This window comes from Leucopleurus acutus (assembly GCF_964270905.1).
Source record: "Leucopleurus acutus genome assembly, chromosome: 16".
In the NCBI taxonomy this organism is placed as follows: Eukaryota; Metazoa; Chordata; class Mammalia; order Artiodactyla; family Delphinidae; genus Leucopleurus; species Leucopleurus acutus.
The window spans coordinates 73,165,209-73,187,048 of NC_139158.1; the positions used below are offsets into that span (position 1 = coordinate 73,165,209).

Here is a 21,840-nt window from a genome sequence, read left to right on the forward strand (position 1 = left end):
AAAGGTAAAAACCGTTCTTAGCTCAAGGGCTTTATAAAAACAGGTAACCCCTGCTCTAAGATAAGGGATAAGACACTGAGTGGAGATCAAGGGTCGGGACTTGGTAACAGCTTCCCCAGTCATGAGATGACACCTCACCCACAGAGGAAAAGGCCCCCAGAGGCAGCGGCTCAGCCAGGCTCCCAGCCTCACTGCCCCTCACCCTGCCCCATCCTGAGGTCATTAAAGTTGAATGTTGTCTGTTTTAGCATTTGTCTAGTTTTTTGTCTTGTAGAAAGCAGTTTAGGAAATACTATGGAAAGAATAGACTTTGGAGTCTGACATTACATGCAAATCCTGGTATCTTCCCTGTCTGAATTTTGAGGGCTGGTGCTGCCTTTTACTAGCTATGTGACGTAAGTCCCGTCACCTCTCTAAGCCTCAATTTGTTCATCTGTAAAAATGGAGATCTGCAGAGCACTGGTAAGATTAGAGGTTAAGTGGGCATGTAATGGGCCTGATGCCCAGTGGGTGCTCAAGTAAGAGTTAATTTTCCTTCCTTGCCTATGGTCCTATCACCTGTCCTCAGCAGGGTGAGAAACAAAAGGCAAGAGGAAGTCACCTTGCCTAGGGCTTTGTACAAGAACTTTCGATCGAGTACCAAAACAGCACGAAAAGAAGCCTCCATGGGGCTTCCCCGGTGGCGCAGTGGTTGAGAGTCTGCCTGCCGATGCAGGGGACGCGGGTTCGTGCCCCGGTCTGGGAGGATCCCTCATGCCGCGGAGCGGCTGGGCCCGTGAGCCATGGCCGCTGAGCCTGCGCGTCCGGAGCCTGTGCTCCGCAACGGGAGAGGCCACAACAGTGAGAGGCCCGCGTACCACAAAAAAAAAAAAAAAGCCTCCACTCTCCAAGCAGGGCCTCCTACCTTGGTAATTTTTATTGTAACCAATCTGACAAGACCTATGGCATGGCTTAACGGTTTCTGGAAACTTCCTGGGGTCCGGGCCCTGATGGGCTGGTGTTTGTTAGAATGGCTCAAACCACCACCCTATCCACATCCCTGCCATAGACACCCACCAACCCTGCCTGCCCAAAAACCATACGGAGAAGCCACCCTATGTGTCTGGTGCTATTTCATCCCGCTACAAGCAGGAGCCAGGAGGCTGGCCCCTCCGGGATCTCACTAGGGCCACCGTGCCCCCTCCACAGCCCCCGCTGGCTCCAGATGGGCCATCATGAAAGCTTGAGCTGCCCGGATCAGGTCCTCTTCCCGTAGGCCTGGGACAGGCACGGTGGGGATGCCAGCGATCATCATGGCCAAGGTAAGGATGCAGATGTCGGGCTGGGGCCCGGCTTCCTTCCCTCCTGTCTCAGAGGGCAGCCCACACAGCAGCAGGGGCCCAGGCCTGCTACGGCCGCCCAGGTAGGGAGCTCTGCTTCTGGAGCAGCCATCCTCCCAGCCCAGGCGCTCCGGCTGCCTCGCGTGGGGGAATTTGTGGCAGTTCCGGCTGTACTCCTTCCGCTGCAGTGGCTCCCAGCGAGCTCCCCCAGGGCAGCCCCTGGCTTCTGGCACTTCAGGCACTGGTGTCGCCTGCTCAGCTTTCTGGCTCAGTGGGCCTTGTCCACCAGAGGCCACCACCACTGGCTCTATAGGACTATAGAGGCCAAGGGATGAGCCCAGAGAAGCAGCCCCACCTGCAGAGACAGGAATGGGATGGAATGTTATTCTTGGTCTCTTTGTGGAGGAGGCCCTGAGGGGCAGGGCATAGGAGCAGAGCTCTGGGATCAGGGGCAATTAAGACCAGCCCAAGAGGGCTGTCCAGCGGTTGGGAATTAGGTTTTACTCATAGCCACAGCCCCAGTCAGTCTCTAATGCAGACAGGTGATGGAGAAGTGTTTGCTGAATGAATGAATGAGCAAGTGGGTAGCTATTGGCAAGGACTTCTGGAATAGCTTTCTTCCAAGAGAATTGACTCCATGTCCAGCCCAAAAATGCCCAGCAGAACCTCCACCTCCCCAGAGCCAGGAAGCAGGTTCTCAGGGGAAGTTGTAGTACACCCTCCAGTTCCAGGAGCCGCCTCTCACCTTGGCCGGAAGGTGGAAGACCTGGATGAGTTTGTGGAGACATGAAATAGGACATGGCTGCTCTGAAGCCCCTGTGTGTGAGGGAACAGTCATCTGCCTTCTGTCCTACCCTCTCCGCCCTTCTAGAATGTCACCTCATAGTCCCTCCCTTTTACACCTGGAACCCAGCTCATGGCATTGACCTGTTCATTCTAGAACGTGTACATGACAGTGGATGGGGTTAAAAGAGCACTGGACCAGGAACTGGGCATTCTAGGTTCTTGCCTTTACCTTGGGCAAGTCACCTGGACAGTTTTGTTCCTTGACATCCTCAGCTGTAAGATGGGGGTAATGACTGCCCACTACCTCACCAGAAGTTATGAGGGTCAAATAAGATCATTTGTATGGAAGCAAATGATCAGCGATACAATTAAAGGAGTCTGATGCTTTGTGCCCTGTGGGGTGAGAGAAGGAATACTCTGCATTCATTCATTTGCTGTGTGACCTTGGACAAATACATTCCCATCTCTGGGCTTCAGGTTCCCATCTGTGAAATGAAGTACTTGGTCTAGGGCACTGGTTCTCATCCTGAGCTGCACATTAGATGCTCTTGGAAGCTTTTAGAAATCCTGATGCCCAGACTTATCCCAGGGTCAATTAAATCATAATCCCAGTTAGCAGTATTTTTTCAAAGTTCCTCAAGTGGTTATAACATGTGCCAAACTTGAGACCTCTGTTCTAGGGAAATGCTTCTCAATCCTGGCTGCACCTTAGAATCTCTAGGGGAGCTTTTACAAAAACAATGTCTAGCCCTCATCCTTTGACAAATCAAATGAGAATCTCCAGAGATGGCGTCTGGGGCACCAGCAATCTAAGTATCCCAGATAATGAGTAGCCAGGCTAGGAACCACTGGTCTAGGTGATGTCAAAATGCTCTCATTCTCTCATCTACCCTGCTGACCCCCAGTGATTCTAAAAGAAGTGCCCCTCCCAGGCTTCAGGGGCAAGGAGACCCTCCAAGGATCAGCATCAGCAACGACCGTGTTTATTTCCATCCTGGCTGGTATCAGTATGGCCAGCTTCAGGGCAGCCACACCTCTGGGGCCAGGATGCATTCACGTGGCCCTGCCCCAGGGTGGCTGCAGGCCTTCACTCATACTTGCAGAAATCCTTAAGTCCTTTGGGCAGGTGGAGCCCGTCAATGGCCAGCCGGTGCACCACACTCCTCTGGATCACTAGGCGGCACAGGGTCTGCAGGGACGGCACTGTGGAAAGAAGGTTGTCAAAGGCAAAAGGAACGGGAGGGTTGGGCCGAGGCTGAGACCTAGATCTAGGTCTTGGTCCCCTCTTTGTCGTTGACTTGGGCAAGTCCCTTCACTCTCCAGGCCCAGCCTGGCATGGGGCTATTCACAGGACTGAGATAAGCACCTCTTTCGCAACACTTTCCCAGTTCTGCAGCCCTATTTCCATTATAGCACCCATCCTGCTCCCTTCCCCCTCGCTTAGCAGCTTCTGGGGTCAGGGGTGGCATCTGATTTACCTGTGCAACCCCCAGCCTCCTGCACAGGCCCGACACAGAGAGGGTTCTCGTTCACTGTATTCGTAAAATGTCATCAGATGGATAAATAAAAGGCTTAACAGGGCTATCATGAACCAGACCTCAGGATTAAGAAGCTCTCACATGGGGTTTAAAAGTGATGCCTTTAAACTGGTATGCCCAAATCGATGAGCATTTGTCTAATAAAAGAGCACATAATTCTCAAAGAGGACCAAAATCTAAAATCGGTGTAGAATTCATGCCCTAGGTTAATGCAGAAAATATTGGCAAAGCCAGAAAGGGAGTTAGAGGGCATCCTAATCAATCACAGCCAAGATGGGTAAATTGAGGCCCAGAGCCAGGGCAAGTGACTTGTCCAAGATCACAAGTAGAGGCAGAATCTGAAGTCAGATTCCCCAGCTTCTAAAATAATGCTGGACAAACCAAGGCCTTGCTACCTGTTTCAGGAGCCCTAGCAGGTTCCTGTCCCAACAGTAGGCCAGGAGGGGTCGCTGCCCAGGGTGTGGGATACCTACAGCCATACTCGACCTGGACCAGGCGTACGCTCTTGGTGGAAGCGAAGACGTCCACCACCGCGTAGAGGGGCTGGGCGGCTGGCAGCCCCCGGGCGCTGGGGCCCATGTCCTCGCCGTTGATGACGATATGCATGTCAGCCGTGCCGTCGGGGCGCGGGCAGAAGAGAACGCCCAGGCGGCTCCGACGCGCAGTCGGAGGCAGCATGTTCAGCTCATAGAGCTGGTCCAAGAGGTGGCTGTACAGCCCGGGACGGCTGCGGCCCACCAGGCGGTCGCGGGGAATGCGAAACTGCTCAATGCACAGATGCGGTTCCACCAGGAGGGCTGGGGGGCAGCTGGGGGCCAGCGCCTCCGCCTCCGGGCGGCCCTCCCGGGGCACGCGGTTGTGATGGCGCGTGATGGCGAAGACCCAGGTGTGGCCGAGGCTGACCAGGTCGGGCAGCGAAAACTCGGGCACGGCGGCCAGACTGGCGGGGTCCAGCGCAGTCAGGCCGAGGCGCAGGTGCCCGCACCAGCCCAGCTCTTTCTCCTCGATCTCCACCAGGAACACCTGGCCGGGGGCCAGCGGCTCGCGACTGAAGCACACGCCGTGGGCGAAGCTCTCCACGCGTGTGGCCCGCGTCCCGGAGGGGTCCACGCGGATGTTGGCACCGTGTACCGGGTGGAAGCGAGTGGGAGGGGGCTCGGGGCGCGCGGGGCCCCAGGGCGCACCCAATTCCACGGGGTCGGAGGCAGCAGCCATCTCCCAGCCATGAGGCAGGCCAGCGGGCGCCGGGGGCTATTTTGGGCAGCGGGCTCAGATGGTGACCGCGGGGGCACCATGTAAGGTACTTCCCCCCTGACTCCCTTCCCCGAGGCTCTGCCCAGGGGTCCTAGCGCCGCTGGCTCAGCCATCCCGCTTAGAACGGAGTCCCCGGGAGGCTGGGGGATTCTGGCCATCCACACCTGGGTCATCTGACCGCCGGCGCCCGGGATACGACCTGCGAGGCCTACGGACCTTCACCTTGTTTGACCGCCGCCGCCACCGCCCCCTCCGTCTTCCGGGTGCTCGAGGACGTGGGGGCGGGATGGGCCGGAGGAAGACTGTCACGTGACGCTGGAGCACACGTGACTCGGAGTACACATGACTTCCCGTCGCGGGCCACCTCCGGGAGAGCAAGGACGCGAGGGAGCAGAGGTGAGGGGACTCCGGAGGCTGGAAGAGATCCCGGAGGCTGGAAGGGATCCAGGAGCCCCCGGGGCGGGGCGCGGCGCGGCGCGGCGCGGCGGAGGAAGCTCAGCGGGTGGGAGCTGGGACTGGGCCTGGGCTTCCGTCGCTGATGAGCCGCCAGCTCTTCCCCAGGGGCGGCTGAGCAGCGAGCGAGCGAGTAAACAGCCGGCACCCGCTTCCTGCCGCAGATGGTCCGAGCCGCGCTGTCGCCGCCATTCCTCCTGCTGCTGCTGCTCTCCTGGGCGCCCCGAAGCGAGGCAGCCCCCGACCAGGACGAGATCCAGTACCTGCCAGGGCTGACCAAGCAGCCGTCTTTCCGCCAGTACTCTGGCTACCTCAGAGGCTCCGGCTCCAAGCACCTCCACTACTGGTCTGCAGCCCTGCCTTCCAGGGCGGGGTTGGGAGGGACACTGCGATGCCCACCGGGGGAGATGATAGGGAGGGGGGGTTCTTTTTTTTTAATATAAATTTGTTTTATTTATTTACTTATTTTGGCTGTGTTGGGTCTTCGTTGCTGCGCGCGGGCTTTCTCTTGTTGCGGCGAGCGGGGGCTACTCTTCGTTGCGGTGCGCAGGTTTCTCATTGCGGTGGCTTCTCTCGTTATGGAGCACAGGCTCAAGGCGCGCGGGCTTCAGTAGTTGTGGCTCGTGGGCTCAGTAGTTGTGGCTCGTGGGCTCAGTAGTTGTGGCCCACGGGCTTAGTTGCTCCGCGGCATGTGGGATCTTCCCGGACCAGGGATCGAACCCTTGTCCCCTGCATTGGCAGACGGATTCTCAACCACTGCGCCACCAGGGAAGCCTGGGCGTGGGGGTGGGGTTGGGGGTGTTCTTAAGACCCCTGAAGGAGCCTGGGAGCAGGGAGGGCTGGAAGGAGCCCTCTCCCCACCTGCACCCATCCTAGCCTGACTCCCTCCCAGGTTTGTGGAGTCCCAGAAGGATCCCAAGAGCAGCCCTGTGGTGCTGTGGCTCAATGGAGGGCCGGGCTGTAGCTCCCTAGACGGCCTCCTCACCGAGCACGGCCCCTTCCTGGTGAGTGGAAAGCAGCTCGGTAACCCCTGGTAAGGGGCAGGGAGGGGACAGTTCCCAAAGGAAAGAAGCGGGGAAGAAGGAGAAAAGGACTTTGTGATCTTCTGAAGGTGTGTCCGTTTCCTGAGCCTCAGTTTCTTCATCTGTACCATTGGCTTGACTATTAGTACCTTTCAGGGATTTTGCCCGATTGTACAGTACTCAGCACGGTGGCCCTTTCCCTACCCCCAGCTGGCTCTCGGGGTTTAGTCATCTCTTTCCTCCGCAGATCCAGCCAGATGGTGCCACTCTGGAGTACAACCCCTATTCCTGGAACCTGGTATCGCCGCCTCTGTGGGTCCTGTGGGGGTGTCTGGGCACTGGGATGGGGTGGGGAGCCCTCCTTAGCCCGTTTCCACTTCCCCTGTAGATTGCCAATGTGTTATACCTCGAGTCCCCAGCTGGGGTGGGCTTTTCCTACTCCGATGACAAGTCTTATGCAACCAATGACACCGAGGTGAGTCCGCTGCCTGCCCACGTGCCCCAGCCTTGCTGGGTGGCATGATGCGGGGAGAGAAAGAGCATGCCCTTGGAGTCCATCCGTGGCTCTGTTGTGTGCTAGGTGGTGTGGTTTGGACAAGTCACAACCTGTTGTACAAACAGGATGGGTTGGTGTCATTATTCCTGAGATTCTTTCTAGCTCAAACACCAACACTTCCCGATTCCCTCCATCCTGCCATCCCCAGGTGGCCCAGAGCAATTTTGAAGCCCTTAAAGATTTCTTCCGCCTTTTCCCGGAATACAAGGACAACGAGCTTTTCCTGACGGGAGAGAGCTATGCCGGCATCTACATCCCCACCCTGGCAGTGTTGGTCATGCAGGACCCCAGCATGAACCTTCAGGTGCAAGGAGGCTGCAGGAGGGAAGGGAGGCATCTTGGGGTCATAGCCTTGTGGTTAGCAAAGGTCAAACAGGTCAGCGCCTCCATTCCAACCCAGTCTTCCTTCATAACATTCCTGCCACTAGCTGGCGTCTCCCCGGCCTGTGTGCCTTCCACAACAGGGAACCTACTCCTCAAGCTGCCAGCTCCATTCTTTACGTTGAGTGGCCTCCCCCGCCTCCACCCACTCCCACAAGCCAGCCCGGGTTTCAGTTTCCAGACTGCTGAAGGTCTGGGTGAGGGTCAAGGGAGGCTCTTCTTCCTCACTGTCCAGATGAGCTAACGCCCTGGGTGTTTCACAGGGGCTGGCTGTGGGCAATGGACTCTCCTGCTATGAGCAGAATGACAACTCCCTGGTCTATTTCGCCTACTACCATGGCCTTCTGGGAAACAGGTATGGGAGGGGACCGCTGGGCAATCTCTGGGGCGCAGCAGGTCATGGGACCTCAGGTCTGTCCGCCAGGCACATGATATCCTGGGTCCTACCCTGGTTGATGAGCAGAAGGCGGGGCTGGGTTTGCTAGAAAGGTTTTGGTGCTGAAAGGCCAAAGCATAGACATCAGAGTGTAAAGGGACGAAGGAGGGCTGCAGCATGGCCCAGGGCAGCCAGGTTTGGGAGCTACATACCACGCCCTGTGATAAATGTCATTGTTCCCTGGGATTAGGTCCCTTGGGTCCAGGCCGTGATGGGAGGTTGAGAAGATGGGGTGTTCGCCTTCTCTGCCCACCATGGGCCTCAGCAAATCTCACTCATCTCCTACAGGCTCTGGTCTTCCCTCCAGACCCACTGCTGCTCTCAAAACAAGTGTAACTTCTACGACAACAAAGACCCACAATGCGTGACCAATGTGAGGTTCTGCCCCTGCCCTCCGTCACCCCTGACGGCCCCCATCCTGAGAAGGGGACCACATCCCCTTTGGGGACTCCTCCCCCTCGTCCCCCTGTGGTTTCCTATCCTGCACCCTTCAGCAATTCGATGTCCTCTGGGACACATGAGTATGCATGTGTTCCCACACCACTTCCTGTGACTTCCCTGTGAGGGGAAGGGGCTTCTCACTCATCCATCGTCTGCGATGTGCCAGGACTGTGCTCAGCTATGGCAGTGTGGATTGTTCCATCTTCAAGAGTCTCCTTCAAGGGAGATGGTATTAGGCACATTTTCCAGAAAAGGAAACTGAGGCCAAGCGTGTCGAAGTCGCTTGCCTGAAGTCACAGTGCTAGGAAGTAGAGACCTTAGGATTTGGACCCGGGACTAGCAGATTCCTTCCACTGAGCCTCAGTTTCCCTGCCTGTGAAGAAAGGGGGGAAAGGGTAGTGACCAAGCGAAGCAGGAGAGCAATAAATCTTAGGGTGCTGTTGGGGAGGTCATGGGGAGGCCAGGATTCTGTAAAGCATGGTGGCTTTTGGGGTATCATTGCAGCTTCAGGAAGTGTCCCACATCGTGGGCAGCTCCGGCCTCAACGTCTACAACCTCTACGCTCCATGTGCTGGGGGGGTGCCCAGCCATCTAAGGTGGGCCCTGCCGTGTGCCCCTTGGGCCAACCCCAGTCCCATCTGGAGGCTCAGGCACTCATCCCCCGACCTCACTTGCAGGTACGAGAAGGACACTGTCGTGGTCCAGGATCTGGGCAACATCTTCACTCGCCTGCCACCCAAGCAGATGTGGCATCAGGTGTGCAAGGGCCCACGCTTACCTCCCAGCAGGGTGGGGAGGGACAGGGCAGGGAAGCAAAGATCCTGACCCTCTGTGCCCCCGCCAGGCACTGCTGCGTTCTGCGGGAGAGGTGCGCCTGGACCCCCCCTGCACCAACACCACAGCCACCTCCACCTACCTCAACAACCCTCTTGTGCGGAAGGCCCTCCACATCCCCGAGCAGCTGCCCCGCTGGGACGTGTGCAAGTGGGTTTCTGTAACCGCTTGTGGCCTGGGGGGTGGCGGGCTGTTGTCCCCAGGGACCCTTTGGCTAGGGTTTCTCAGTGAGGACACAGAGGGTGTTTGGGGGTGTGGCTGAATTGTACAATAGGATGTTCAAGGTCTCTGACCCCCCCGAAGTTTACTGATATTCAGCCACCTCATTCTTTTTTTTTTTTTTTTTTGAGTTCCCAACCAGGGATTGAACCCGAGCCCTTGACAGTGAAAACACAGGAGTCCTAACCACTGGACCTCCAGGGAATTCCCCCAGCCACTTCATTCTTTTTTTTAATCCTTGGCTGTGTCGGGTCTTCGTTGCAGTGCATGGGCTTCTCTCTAGTTGCAGCGCACGGGCTTCTCTCTAGTTGTGGCACATGGGCTCTATAGTTTGCGGCATGCAGGCTCTCTCGTTGAGGCGTGCGAGCTCAGTAGTTGTGGCACCGGCTTAGTTGCCCCGAGGCATGTGGGATCTTAGTTCCCCGACCAGGGATCCAACCCACGTCCCCTGCATTGGAAGGCGGATTCTTTACCACTGGACCACCGGGGAAGTCCCAGCCACTTCATTCTTAAGCAGCCACATTGGTTGTTAAAGTATCAATTACTTAAATGGTATTTAGTAAAAAGACATTCCCATCCCCAGCCCCTCCCTGACTCCAGTACCACCCTAGCTGCCCACATCTCCTATGACCCCTACAAGTAAGAGGGTGACGCCTGGCACAGCAGGGGCCACTCAGTTCCATTCTGATTGGTCAACACGAGCCCTTATGCACTCATGCCAGTGCAGCCCAGCCATTGTAACAAAGTGTCCCTGTACATTTCTAAATGGAGGAGAGTTGGGGACCTCTGAATTCCAGCCCCTCCCCCCCATCTAGATAAGTCCTAGAGAGGTTACATGCCCAAGGAGGGACTGAATCCCAGCTATCTGCCTCTTAGGCTGGAGCTTGGGAATAGGAGGGGATAGGGGAGGGCGTCTGATCTATTGTCCCTTTTTCTCCCCCAACCTGGACCTGGTCTTCCTGCCCGCGTGCTCCTGCAGCTTCCTGGTGAATATCCAGTACCGCCGTCTCTACCAAACCATGTGTTCCCAGTACCTGAAGCTGCTGGCCGCACAGGTGAGTGGGGCCAGCACAGCTGGGTCCACCAGCAGCCTCAGGACCCTGGAGCAGTGTGGCGAGGCGGGGGCTCCTTCAGGGCGCCACTCGGGACAGGGGAAGCTGAAACTCCAAGAAGTGAAGTCACTTGCCCTAGGTCCTGTGGTCAGCAGGGTCAGGATTTGAACCTGGCTCTGTCCCCACCTTACGCTGCTCTGCTGGAGGGGGCAGAGAGGTCCGCGTCAGCCAAGGAGCCATTAGGGTGAGAAGAGCTAGTCAGATCGTGTTACAGAGAGGCAGACTGGGGTCTGAGGTGGGAGAGGGCCTTGTCCAAGGTCACCTAGGAGATACTGGCAGAGCTGGGGTAGGACCAGGTTCTGTACAGCACAGTGGTTCAAGCATGGGCTCTGGGCTCAGACTGCCTGAGTACAAGTCCCTTTACTAGCCTACTAGCCAGGTGACTCTGGGCAAGTTTCTCATATATCTTGAGACTTGATTTCCCCATCCATAAAATGGGGTTATTGATGGTATCTACTACCTTCATAGGGAAAGCATTTAGCAGAGCACTGGGCAGGTAGGAAGTGGTCAGAAAACACAAGCGTTTCCTGGTTTATGCTGTTTAGCTGGGCCTCTTGAATTCCCGGAGGGGTAGGGCTTGAACTGGGGAAGGGCTGGGGTTTGGGCTTATTCCAAACCCCCCATTTTTCACCTGCCCTGCTTCAGAAATACCGGATCCTGCTGTACAACGGAGATGTGGACATGGCCTGCAATTTCATGGGAGATGAGTGGTTTGTGGATTCCCTCAACCAGAAGGTGAGCCCGGGGTCCCAGCCCTGGGGTTGGGCCGGTACAGGGGTAGTGCAGCGTGGCTCTGGCAGACAGAGGGGGCAAACCTGGAGGAGTTCCCGGCCCCTGAGGTCTTGCTGGTGGCTGTGAGCAGAGATGACGGGGCAGCTACAGGCTGCTAAGTCTTTCCTGGTGGGGCAGATGGAGGTACAGCGCCGGCCCTGGTTGGTGGACTACGGGGACAGTGGAGAGCAGATCGCTGGCTTCGTGAAGGAGTTCTCCCACATCGCCTTTCTTACCATCAAGGTAGGGCCTGGGCCTGGTGAGGACTAGGGGGGCTGGGGGGATGGGGCAGGACCCACCTGTCCTTTCCTTCTGACCTCCTTTTATGCTGGGTTACCATCTGGCCCGTGGAAGGGCAAGTTTTCGGGGGAAGATGGGAAAAACAGATGGATTGGGGGAGCAGGAAGGTCACTGGCTAGAGGGGTCCAGTAGGATGAAGGAAGCACCCAAGGGCAGGGGTTGTACAGGGAAGGAATCTCACGAAGCTTTGCCCTTCAGGGTGCCGGACACATGGTCCCCACTGACAAGCCCCAGGCTGCCCTCACCATGTTCTCCCGCTTCCTGAATAAGCAGCCATACTGATGACCATGGGAGCAGCCCCCCACTGCCTGATCCAGCCCTTCCCAGCCTCTCCTGCCGGAAGGGAGGTCCTCCTTTATGCAAAATGCCCCTGTGGGGCAGATCCCTGCCTCCAGAACTGACCCCACCCGCCTCCGCAGCCCTGTGCATCCCAGACCTGGCCCCCGCGCCTCACATATACAGTCTGGGGGGAGTTTGCACTTTATAACTCACTGGGGTGAGGCCTGGCCCCCTCCCTGCTTGAAGAGTGCCCTCAAGGCACTGATCGCATCCCAGGAACACAACAGAGCTCAGGACAGCCCACGGGGAGGGTGGACGGACTGTAATTGATGGATTGACTGTGATTATGGAATTAAATTGGGTACAGCTTAAAACCCCATCTTCTCTGTGGCACTGGGGGTTAGAGGACACTAGAGGCTGTGATGGGGTGAGGGAGGGGATGAGAGGCGGTGGAGTCCTGAATGCAGCTGCGAGGGTCGGGGTTGAGGACTCAGACAGCTGCCATGGAGGGTGGCGGGGCACTGGGTGCTAGGGGGTCCCCAGTGTTGGCAGGCCGGTTCTTCTCAATCACCTCTCGCAGCCCTTTGGCAAAGTGGAGGTCAGCCCCGATGGTGAGGAAACCCTGTGCAGGGAGGCAGAGAAGGGAGTCTCTTCATTCCATTACCGAGAGCAGGGTTTAGAGACGGAGACAAGAGTCCCTGGCCTCAATCTAGTGGGAGAGGTGGAGCAGCAGAGCGGTTCTTATAACTCCCTATGAAGGGTGCTGAAACAGAGGCTGCAGGAGCGCAGCCTGTGGAGGTCAAGGAGGGCTTCCTGGAGGAGATGAGCTCTTAGCTAAGACCTGAAAGATTAGTAGGCACTGAGGGTAGAATCAGGGAAGAGTGTTCCAAGGTGAGGACACAGCCGGTGCAAAGGGCTGGACGAATCTGATGTAAGATTAAAATAAGAAGAGGCAGTTGATAAGGGAGAAGCTAGGATCAGGTCACGGAGGGCACACGAGAGCTGTAGAGGGAGGGGAAGGCTCTGCCCTCCTTCCCCATCGCACCCCTACTCACCGCGTGGTTCGTCACCACCTCGCGCACAAAGTCAATACCCTCGGGGAGTGGGATCTGCACCCCACGCCAGGTCCGCTCTGTGGATGGGAACAGCCAGCTCAATCTGGGCCCACCTGGCTCCCCTGTCCTTTCCCCCTCCCTCCTCACTTCCCCCATCCCTACCATTAAGCATGGGCATCACCCCAATCTGCAGCATGGTCTTCAGAGGAGTCTGCAGTGGGATCAGCTGGGAGGGAGGAGGGAGGAAGTTAGGGCAGCCTGTAGAGGATGGGCTCGCCTTCGCTGCCCACCTCAATCCCAGCCCTGGCCCGCCCCCCCCCCCCCCCCCAATTCCCAGCTCACTGCCAGCGACTCTAATGCAGACTGGTTTGAGTAGATTCGGAACCTGTGGGGAAAAAAGAAGGGTCCAGTGGGCACGAGCCCTTGGAAGCTCCACCTTTTCCAGGCCACTCAGGCCTCTACCCACCCAAAGCCCCTGAGTTTCAGTCTTACATGTTACACCTACAAACCTTTCCAGGGGGTTCTACCAATTTCCAGGTGTGTATCCTTGGGTGAGTCATTTCTCCCTCTTTGAGTCGCCTTTTCTCCAAGTCTGCTACTTTTTTTTCCAGTTTTTTTTTTGTTTGTTTGTTTAATTTCAAGTCTGCTACCTTTTATTTGTGGAGTACCTCCTATAAGCTAGACTTATGCTGATGGCTTTACATGTGTTGTTTACGTTTATTTAGCAAAACTTTCAGTGCTTACTCCCTGCCAGATACTGTGCATGTTAAAAAGTTAAATATTATTAAACTATCTTAAAATGCCACCTCATAACAACCCTAAGAAACAGGCACTATTACAATTTGCACTTTATAGAGGAGGCAAATGAGGCCCAGAGAGATTAAGTAATTTGCATAAGGTCACATAGTTGGCAAACTGCAGAACCTGTCTCCAGAATCTAGACTCTTAACCTCTACCCTGCATTATCTCATTTAACTCCCCAGAACAACGCTGTCCAGTAGAACTTTCTGTAAAATGTTCTGTATCTGCACTGTCCACACAGTAACCATTAGCTACATGTAGTTATAGAAATGAACAACTGAGGAACTATTTAATTGTAATTAAATGTAAATAGTCACATGTGGCTAGTGTCTGCCACGTCAGACGGCACGTCCTTGGGAAGTAGGTGCTACTATTCTCTATATTTAATGCATGAAGAAAACGAAGCTCAGAAAGATAAAGTGACTTGTTTTAAGATCACAAAGCTAAGATGTGCAAAATCCATGTTTTCATGCACTTTGCTGTGTGACTGTAGGTGTGTCATTTAACCTTCCTGGGCCAGCTTGGTCATCTCCCATAATACCTGCTCTGGGTGGTGAGAATGCAGAGAAACTACACTAAAATGAAACACTTTCTATGCGTTAACAAGACCCCAGCTACCAGTGGCTTATAGGTGTGACTGCATTTTAGCTCCCCAGTATTTTGGGCAGGTGTGATTATCCTGAAGACACTGAGGCTCAGAGAGGTTACAGGCTCTCCCACCTGCGCAGGTCCAGCTGTGTGCGTAGCACCTTCCCCTGGAGTGCCATCTTGGCACTGAGACGGGCATCCTGTGTAGGAAGGTAGGGAGGGTGGTGTTACGGCCCCAAAGGGTGTCTGCAGTCCTCCTCCCTGATCCCTCACAGCCCCGACGCTGGTGTCCATACCATGGTCATGCTGGACAGCTTGACCTCGGGCTGGTCGGGTGGGACCAGGGCGATTGTGACACTGGCAGTGACAGAGATGGTGGTGCCCGAGGGCTTGATGGTGCAGCGTGGTGGCGCCGTGACCTGCAGCTCCAGCTTCAGCGGAGAGTCGATCACTGCTGGGCTCTGGGGACAGAGCAGGGAGGACAGGTCAAATTCCAGACGGGTCAAGTCCTCCTCCCTGTTGAGTCCCCGGGGAGGAGGGGGTGGCTGTACCGTCTGGGAGCCCAGAGACACAAATGGGAAGACTGGTCTGGCTTCTGGAACCCTCCAGAACTGTGTCCAGCCTCTGCCTTTGCTCAGACAAGGGAATGTTTCATTCTAGGATTGCCTCCTTCCTTCTCTTTCTGCTTTCCAGAGTTCTCAGTATTCAGGACCCATCTCCAATCCAGACTCCTCCGGGACAGTCTCTTTGCATTAAATATCCCAGGGAATTCCCTGGTAGTCCAGTGGTTAGGACTCGGCGCTTTCACTGCCGTGGCCCCAGGTTCAATCCCTGGTCGGGGAACTAGGATCCCGCAAGCCGCACAGCGTGGCCAAAAAAAAAATCTCAAGCTCCGTGCCATATCTCTTTTCTTGAAACTGCTGAGCTATTTCTTCTACAGGCAGTGTAGTGACCAAGTGCTTACTTTTCACCAAACACTTCACGTGTATTAGCTCATTTAAACCTCACAATAACTATGTGAAGCAGGTATTAAATTACACCCATTTTTGAGATGGGGAAATTGAGGCACAGAGAGGTTAAGCGACTTGTCCAAGTTGTTATTTAGTTGCAGAACTGGGACTCAGACCCAGGCAGTCTGGCAATAGAGTCCATGCTCTTAACAACACTTGGCCACGATCACGATGACAAGGATAGCATTCAGAGCAGCTGGTGTTGACTGAGCACTTCCTCTGTTGTTGTAATTGCTCCAAATGTATTAATTCATTTAATCTTCATGACAACTCTGGGAGGTTGCGTAGTATAGAGGAGAGAGGCAGGGTGACTTGGAATCACACAGATTCCTACCTGGGTTCAAATCTCAGCTCCATCATTTACAAGGAAGAACCAAGGACAGGTCCTTTAATGATCACTGAACTATTTCTTTAAAAAATTTAACTCCCCATTAAACAAGGGAAGATAAGCAAAAAGGATAATACATCAGTCGCTGTGAAAGCCCCTACCCTGGCCGAGCTTGGGTTCTCAGCCCACCCTCATCATGGCTTCGTGAAGGAGACGGAGCGGGGGCAGCAAGCCCCCTTCACAGACCTGGAAACAGGCTTGGCCAAGCGAGCGGATGTGGCCACAGGCAGGAGGCCAGGCCTTCTGTCTACTCCACAGCTGCCACTGGGGGCTCTACTTGCCTCACTGGTCCCATCACGGTGTGCGGATGGCGTGCCCACCCCCCTGGCCAGGTTCCTACCTCCCGCTGACACTCACCAGCAGGACGATGTTCCCAAAGTAGGTGGCTCTCAGCAGCATGTCCAGATCATGGGGCACCTGGACCAGGGAACTGGGGATAAGGCAGAAGTTCCATCGCAGGCCCCCTCTTGCCCATCCCACTAACAGACCCTGGCATACCTTGGCCCCCACCAGCGACAGCTTCAGGGCCCCTGCCTGGAAGTAGCTCTCCATGGCAGAGTCGAAGAAGAACTCAGAGAAGGCCACGTATACCATCCGCTCTTCCTCGGGCAGCTGGGGCTCCACCGCCCGATTGTGCAGGCTGCAGTTGCCCTCGGCCAGGGGAAAGAAGGCCCCCTGGGGTTGGAGGATCAGGGTCAGGGCCAAGGCAGACTAGCCCAGCACCCAGATGTCTCCAGGCCCTGTGGGGATGGTGGGGCGTTGGACCCGGTTGCTGTCCTTGGGGGATTCAACAGGTACTTTTCTTAAAAAGCATGGAAAGGAGGGTAGCAGGAGTGCTTCAAGGGAGCAATCCCATCAGACTAGGGGAGGCTCAGCAAAGGGTTCAAGGAGGAGGTAGCACTTGAGTGGGCCTTGAGACTAGATGGTAGTAATGACGGCAGCTGCTGCCTACACGTACACAGTAATTCTTCTGTGCCCCTTACCTAGACCAACTCCTTTAATCCACATAACATCCCATGAGATTATCTTCTCTTTTTTTTTTTCTTAATTGTTTGGCCTTGCCACGCGGCATGTGGGATCTTAATTCCCTGAGCAGGGATCGAACCTGTGCCCCCTGCAGTGGAAGCATGGAGTCTTAACCACTGGACCACCAGGGAAGTCCCGAGATTAGCTTTTCTTACTGTATTATTTCCATTTACGTATTAGGGAACAGGCATAGAAAGGTTAAGCCACTGGCTTAAGATCACACAGCCAGTAAGTGGCAGAGCTGGGAGCTGACCTTCAGGCATTCTAGCTCCAGAGTCTGTGCTCTGAAACTCTGCTACACTCCACTGGGAGGGGCAATGGTAATGGCCACATACTAGTTGAGTGGCCTTGGACAGGTGCCGTCGCCTCCCTGAGCAAGTCTCCACATCCCTAAAATGAGTATAACGTCACTACCTGATTTACAGGGTTGTGAGAGGATGAAATGAGATTGTGTGCGTTAGAGCTGAATGTTCAATTCCTTCAGGGAAGATGGGGGAAGACAGCATGAGCAAAGGCCCTGAGGTAGGAAGCGAAGGGCATTTTTTGGAACTAGTAGCTGCAGAGGAACAGGATGAAGTGAGAAAGCTGGGGCCAGACAAGATGAACAAGGCTGAGTGCCAGGCTCAGGAGTTGAACCTGATTCTGTAGCCAGTGGGAAGCCACCGCATCCCCAGCAATGGAGGGGCCGCATCAGAGCTGTGCTTTAGGGAACTAAAACCAGCAATGTAGGGGAGAAGGAGGGGGTCTGGTTACACACACCAGCCAGACAGCTCACCCGGAATTCCATGTCCAGACTGCTGGCGGAGGCCACGGGATCCTTCACGAGGGAGTAGTCAATGCCAACGAGCTCGTCCACAGCACTGCGCACTGCGGGGAGGGGCTTGAGTCCCGCAAAGCTGTGTGATGCTGGGCAGGGTGCTTAAGCTCTCTGGGCCTCAGTTGCTCGTTCATAGAACGGTGATCCTAATACTTCCCTCATAGGGTTGTTATGAGGATCAAATTAGTTTTACGTGGAAAGCATTTAGTGCCTGGTGTGCAGGAAGTGCTCAACAATGTTAGCTATTATTATTGTGGGAATTTTGTGGTGGTTTTTTTTTTGGGGGGGGGTGCCACACTGGGCGGCTTTCGGGATCTTAGTTCCCCGACCAGGGATTAAACCCAGGGCCACAGCAGTGAAAGCGCCGAGTCCTAACCACTCAACCGCCAGGGAAGTCCCTATTGTTGTTGTTGTTGTTATTACTACTACTACTACTATCAGTACATAGGTTTCATCAAGTCACTAAACAAGATGGCAAGGGATTCCCTTCTCTCATTGGTTTCCCCTGCCTTCTCCTTCCTGTCCTGTGCCCCTTGTATGTGGCGTGATGATCTCATAGCTTAGGAAAAGAGAATTCACGTTAATTGAGCTCCTATTAAGTGCCCGGTGATGAACACAAATGAGGCCCCAACAGCAAGCACATATTAAGGATCTTGACAGCCATGCCCTCAGTCAACCCTCAGCAACCCGGGGGAGTGGTCCTCAGCCAGGCAAGGAAACCAAGTGAGAGAAGTGAGTACTTACCTTGGGTCACGCAGGAAGGCAGAGGCCACATTTGAACCCAGGGCTGTCCCACCACAGGGCTTGGAAGGGGCCTACTCAGGTGCTACCTGATAGCTGCGCACCCAGCCTCCTCCCCAGCCCCACTCCAGACCCAAGGCCGGGCCCAGAGCTCTCCGTCCCACCCGCACCAACTCACCAGGCACGGTGTCCAGCAGGGAGTTGAGAAGCACGGTCCCTGCATGGTAGAGCACGGGGCAGATCTGGGAGGTGGGGGCCAGAGTCAGGGTCTTCGAAAGAGAGGGCATGCCCACCCCCGCTGTCCCCCAACACCGCCTGCCCCCCACTCGCCACTGCCCACACCTGCTGGTTGAGGAGGAAGCGCATCCCTGAGGTGATGAACACGGAGAGGAATTCATACACCTTCCTGTGAGGAGAGGAGAGGCCAGGTGAATCCAGACCCTGCCCCACCCCCAACCCAGGTCTGGGAGAAATCACAGCATCCAGAGATGGTGAGGGGTGGGGGGAATACCCCTACTTTGACTTAAATTACCACCTCTTTAGTGGAGGTTTTCCATGACTTGGGCTCAAATCCCCTTCTCCAGGCTGATTCTCAAGACCTCCTCTCCCACCCTGTCCCCCACCAGCCAAATGAATCTACCCACAGTTCCTCAAATCTCCTCTGAGCATCCTCAGCTCCATATGCTTACTCATGTCCTCCCTTACACCCTCAATGCTCCTGTCCTGTATTTCCCCGTCTGGGTGCAGATGCTTCCTCTTCCAGGCAGTCCTCCTGGATTACCCTCCTCTGAACCTCCCTTCTCCAGAGTACTTTCTTGGTCCCTCTCTCAAGGCCCCAATGACAAATGTTTTGTCCCTCCAGTCAGGCTCTGTGCTCCTTTTTAAATCCTCAGGGCCTGGCATACACTTTGTTGAATAAATAAAAAATTGACCAAATTGACCAACACCAGATAATAAATCCACCATTTTCTCTCCCCCACCCTCTTCCAGAACCAGCACAAATTCCCCTTCTCAGCCCCAAACCTGGAACTATGTTATTATTTTTGTTATTAGTAGTAAGCGCTACCAATTATTGAGAAGCAAGTACACACCCAACCAAGTACACCACTGTGTACGCTGGTCCTCTCAATGGTTATTATTGAGAACCAAGTACGCACCCACCCAAGTACACCACTGTGTACGCTGGTCCTCTCAATGGTTCTTATCTAAGTGGCTAGCCCATACTATATGTCAGGTACTGTTCTAAATATTTTTATATAGATTAAGATAAACAGTCCTCACATCTCATAAAGTAGGTCCTATTACCATCCCTATCTTACAGAGCTTCAGCGACTTGCCCAAGGTCACACAGCCAGGAAGTGGTGGCGCTGAGATTTAGACCCAGTTAGTCTGACTCCCAAGCCTGCACATTGTGCATTGCACTAAGCAGATGGGCTGTGGGTCTCAAATGGCATGCACTGGGCTTGGGGACGGGGCTTACTTGAAGGTTCCCCCAAAGGCTGCATGCATTCTGGAGACAGAGGCCTGGCAGGAGACGTTGGATACTTTGATCCGGCCAGTGGGATCCCGGGAGAGCTGCAGAGCGGTGTGGATGGACACACCCTCGGCAGAGGCGTTGATATATCCCCCATCGTAGCTGCGGTGGGGGTGGGGGTGGGAGGGTTAATGTTCACTCTGGCTTAGAGCTTAACCAAGTCTTCACTGCCCTCCTCCCCACCCCTCTACATCATGACTGCTCTTAATAAGACTTTATTTACTTCTGCACAGTATACCAGACATTCTATGAATTGGGTAGGATTGTCCCTATTGTACAGATGAGGAAACTGAGGCTCAGAAAGGCTAAGGGGGACTTCCCTGGTGGCGCAGTGGTCAAGAATCCGCCTGTCAATGCAGGGGACACGGGTTTGATCCCTGGTCTGGGAAGGTCCCACATGCTGCGGAGCAGCTAAGCCCTTGCGCCACAACTACTGAGCCTGCGCTCTAGAGCCCGTGCTCCACAACGAGAGAAGCCACCGCGATGAGAAGCCCGCGTACCACAACAGAGTCAACCCCGCTCGCCGCAACTAGAGAAAGCCCGCACGCAACAACGAAGACCCAACGCAGCCAGAAAAAAAAAAAAAAAGGCTAAAGGATTGCCCACAGCTCCACAGCACCCCCAGTCCTCCTGATCCGCCCTCCACTGCCCTGAGGGTGCCGGGTCCTCACAAGAACCAGTAGAGGAGCTGTCTCCGGAAGCGCAGCCCCAAGGAGCCATTGTTGATCTGTAGCATGAGCTCCTGCTCTGGCTGGAAATGGAGCTCAGAGGATGTCAGCTGCAGCTCCATGACCTTCACCCTGTGGGAGGAGACCTCAGGGTCAAATTCAGGACCAAGAAAAGGGGACCCCACCCAACCACAGCAAATTCATTCCCTCCTCTTCCAGTCCAGGCCTGGGGAAGCTGGCGTGGGTAGAATGAATTCTTCCATTGCCCCTCACGTACCCAACCTGTGCTTGGGTGGCGAAAACTTGGACTTGGGTGGGTCAGAGACTAACTTTTCATGACCCAGGTGTTAAAGGTGAGCTTCACCCCCTCTCTTAGAAGTCTTCCTTCCCTTCCCCACCCTGGGATTGCTAGACCCTGTCCCCACTATCCTAAACCACAGGCCTTTATCTCTGGTTCCTCTGACCTCTCCCATTAGCTCCACCCGGGTGCCGTACATCCCACTCTCATCCACCGGCAATTTTCTTGACTCCGCCTCTCTGGAACTCTTTGGCCAGCCTCAGTTCCACAGGTTAGGCTTCACTTTTCTCGGTCCCTACTACGTTTTTAGGCCACGCCCACCTCCTTGGTCCCGCCTCTGTAGGCAGTCTAGGCCTTTAGCTTTTCGGGCCTCATTCAGTGTCTTAAGTCCAGCCTCCTCGATTTGGCCACGCCCACATTACGCTCAGGCATCCTGTCTTCGAGACTCCGTAGGTATTTCCTAAGCCCCGCCCCCTACCAAGACCCCGCCCCCTCGGCCCCCACTTACTCAGAGATATTGTAGTAGAAGTGGCCTTCTCGGCCCCGCACGTCCGGAATGGTGATGGTCTCCAGCTCTTGCTCCAGAAAGCGCAAACCCTCCTGCTTCACTGAAGCAGCAATGAGGCCCTTAGCTCCTGCACGCCCTGCCGGTGCGACTCCTCCCACAGCCGCCCCGGCCCGCCCCCACTCTTACCTAGCTCAAGCGCCTTGGAGGTGATGCGGATCTTGCAGCCGGGGAGCTCAGCCTGAGCGCCTGCCAGCAGCGCTAGAAACAGGGCCCCGAAGAGGGCCATGGCGAGCGGGCCTGGGGGTGGGGTGGGATCGCGGGAGTCATCCGGGCCTCTAAAACCCACTCCTCGGATGGCCAACCAAAAGAGGGGGCTGGCCGGGATCGTTAAGCTTGAGATAGCTCTTCGGGGAACTTGGAACCAATAACATTGCCTCCATTTGACAGACGCGGAAACTGAGGCTCATGCGACGTGCGCTCTGGCTCCCAGAGGATTTGGGGCACGGGGGAGAGGAAGGGGACCTCCTCGGCTCGCTTTTGCAACGACCGCATGACGAGTTTGGACCTCCCGGGGACCAAGCCCCCCCCGCCCAACAACATCCCTCTTCCTCTGCGGCGGGCGGGCGCGGCTTGCACGTTACCATGGGAACGGCTGCACGCGCATTCCTCGGGGGTGGCTTGCGGTCTCCTAGGCCCCGAGCCGGA

General features: G+C 55.4%; 4 protein-coding genes across 6 annotated transcripts; 1 reads left to right on the plus strand and 3 right to left on the minus strand.

Annotated features, from left to right (window-relative positions):
* Window positions 1–610: 610 nt before the first annotated feature.
* Window positions 611–2,119, minus strand: SPATA25 (spermatogenesis associated 25; the record flags this gene model as incomplete). The annotated part of the gene is made up of 2 exons (XM_082856305.1): window positions 611–1,674; window positions 2,065–2,119. 2 exons carry the CDS (start codon window positions 2,117–2,119, stop codon window positions 1,163–1,165), a joined length of 567 nt encoding a protein of 188 aa, XP_082712431.1. The 3' UTR covers window positions 611–1,162.
* Window positions 2,120–3,192: 1,073 nt separating this feature from the next.
* Window positions 3,193–4,950, minus strand: NEURL2 (neuralized E3 ubiquitin protein ligase 2; the record flags this gene model as incomplete). Its single annotated transcript, XM_082856208.1, has 2 exons — window positions 4,117–4,950; window positions 3,193–3,308 (listed from the first exon to the last, which is right to left on the minus strand). Exons 1-2 carry the CDS (start codon window positions 4,856–4,858, stop codon window positions 3,193–3,195), a joined length of 858 nt encoding a protein of 285 aa, XP_082712334.1. The 5' UTR covers window positions 4,859–4,950.
* Window positions 4,951–5,239: 289 nt separating this feature from the next.
* CTSA (cathepsin A) lies at window positions 5,240–12,068 on the plus strand (the record flags this gene model as incomplete). Its single annotated transcript, XM_082857429.1, has 15 exons — window positions 5,240–5,293; window positions 5,515–5,696; window positions 6,243–6,354; window positions 6,620–6,670; window positions 6,761–6,847; window positions 7,077–7,232; window positions 7,573–7,664; window positions 8,034–8,118; window positions 8,691–8,782; window positions 8,864–8,942; window positions 9,031–9,170; window positions 10,219–10,294; window positions 10,997–11,086; window positions 11,261–11,365; window positions 11,621–12,068. The coding sequence occupies 15 exons, from the start codon at window positions 5,240–5,242 to the stop codon at window positions 11,702–11,704; spliced, it is 1,485 nt and encodes a 494-aa protein (XP_082713555.1). The 3' UTR covers window positions 11,705–12,068.
* PLTP (phospholipid transfer protein) lies at window positions 12,008–21,447 on the minus strand. 3 transcript variants are annotated; one of them, XM_082857430.1, is made up of 15 exons: window positions 21,322–21,447; window positions 21,136–21,235; window positions 20,333–20,461; window positions 19,608–19,763; window positions 18,470–18,533; window positions 18,306–18,369; window positions 17,345–17,436; window positions 16,042–16,218; window positions 15,901–15,960; window positions 14,442–14,606; window positions 14,278–14,345; window positions 13,099–13,141; window positions 12,919–12,982; window positions 12,757–12,833; window positions 12,008–12,323 (listed from the first exon to the last, which is right to left on the minus strand). In XM_082857430.1, exons 1-15 carry the CDS (start codon window positions 21,419–21,421, stop codon window positions 12,192–12,194), a joined length of 1,491 nt encoding a protein of 496 aa, XP_082713556.1. In that variant the 5' UTR covers window positions 21,422–21,447; the 3' UTR covers window positions 12,008–12,191. The 3 variants fall into 3 exon arrangements, with proteins under 3 accessions (XP_082713556.1, XP_082713557.1, XP_082713558.1); XM_082857431.1 differs by lacking the exon at window positions 19,608–19,763 and having other exon boundaries at window positions 21,322–21,422; XM_082857432.1 differs by lacking the exons at window positions 19,608–19,763; window positions 20,333–20,461 and having other exon boundaries at window positions 21,322–21,422.
* Window positions 21,448–21,840: the final 393 nt, after the last annotated feature.

Excerpts from the sequence above, each read along its gene's own strand:
- PLTP (XM_082857430.1), bottom strand. The coding sequence starts at position 21,421 with ATGGCCCTCTTCGGGGCCCTGTTTCTAGCGCTGCTGGCAGGCGCTCAG. Across the intron at positions 19,764-20,332 it reads CAGCTCCTCTACTGGTTCTT|CTACGATGGGGGATATATCA; the intron begins GTGAGGACCCGG and ends CCCCCACCGCAG. Across the intron at positions 12,983-13,098 it reads CTGCATTAGAGTCGCTGGCA|CTGATCCCACTGCAGACTCC; the intron begins GTGAGCTGGGAA and ends CCTCCCTCCCAG.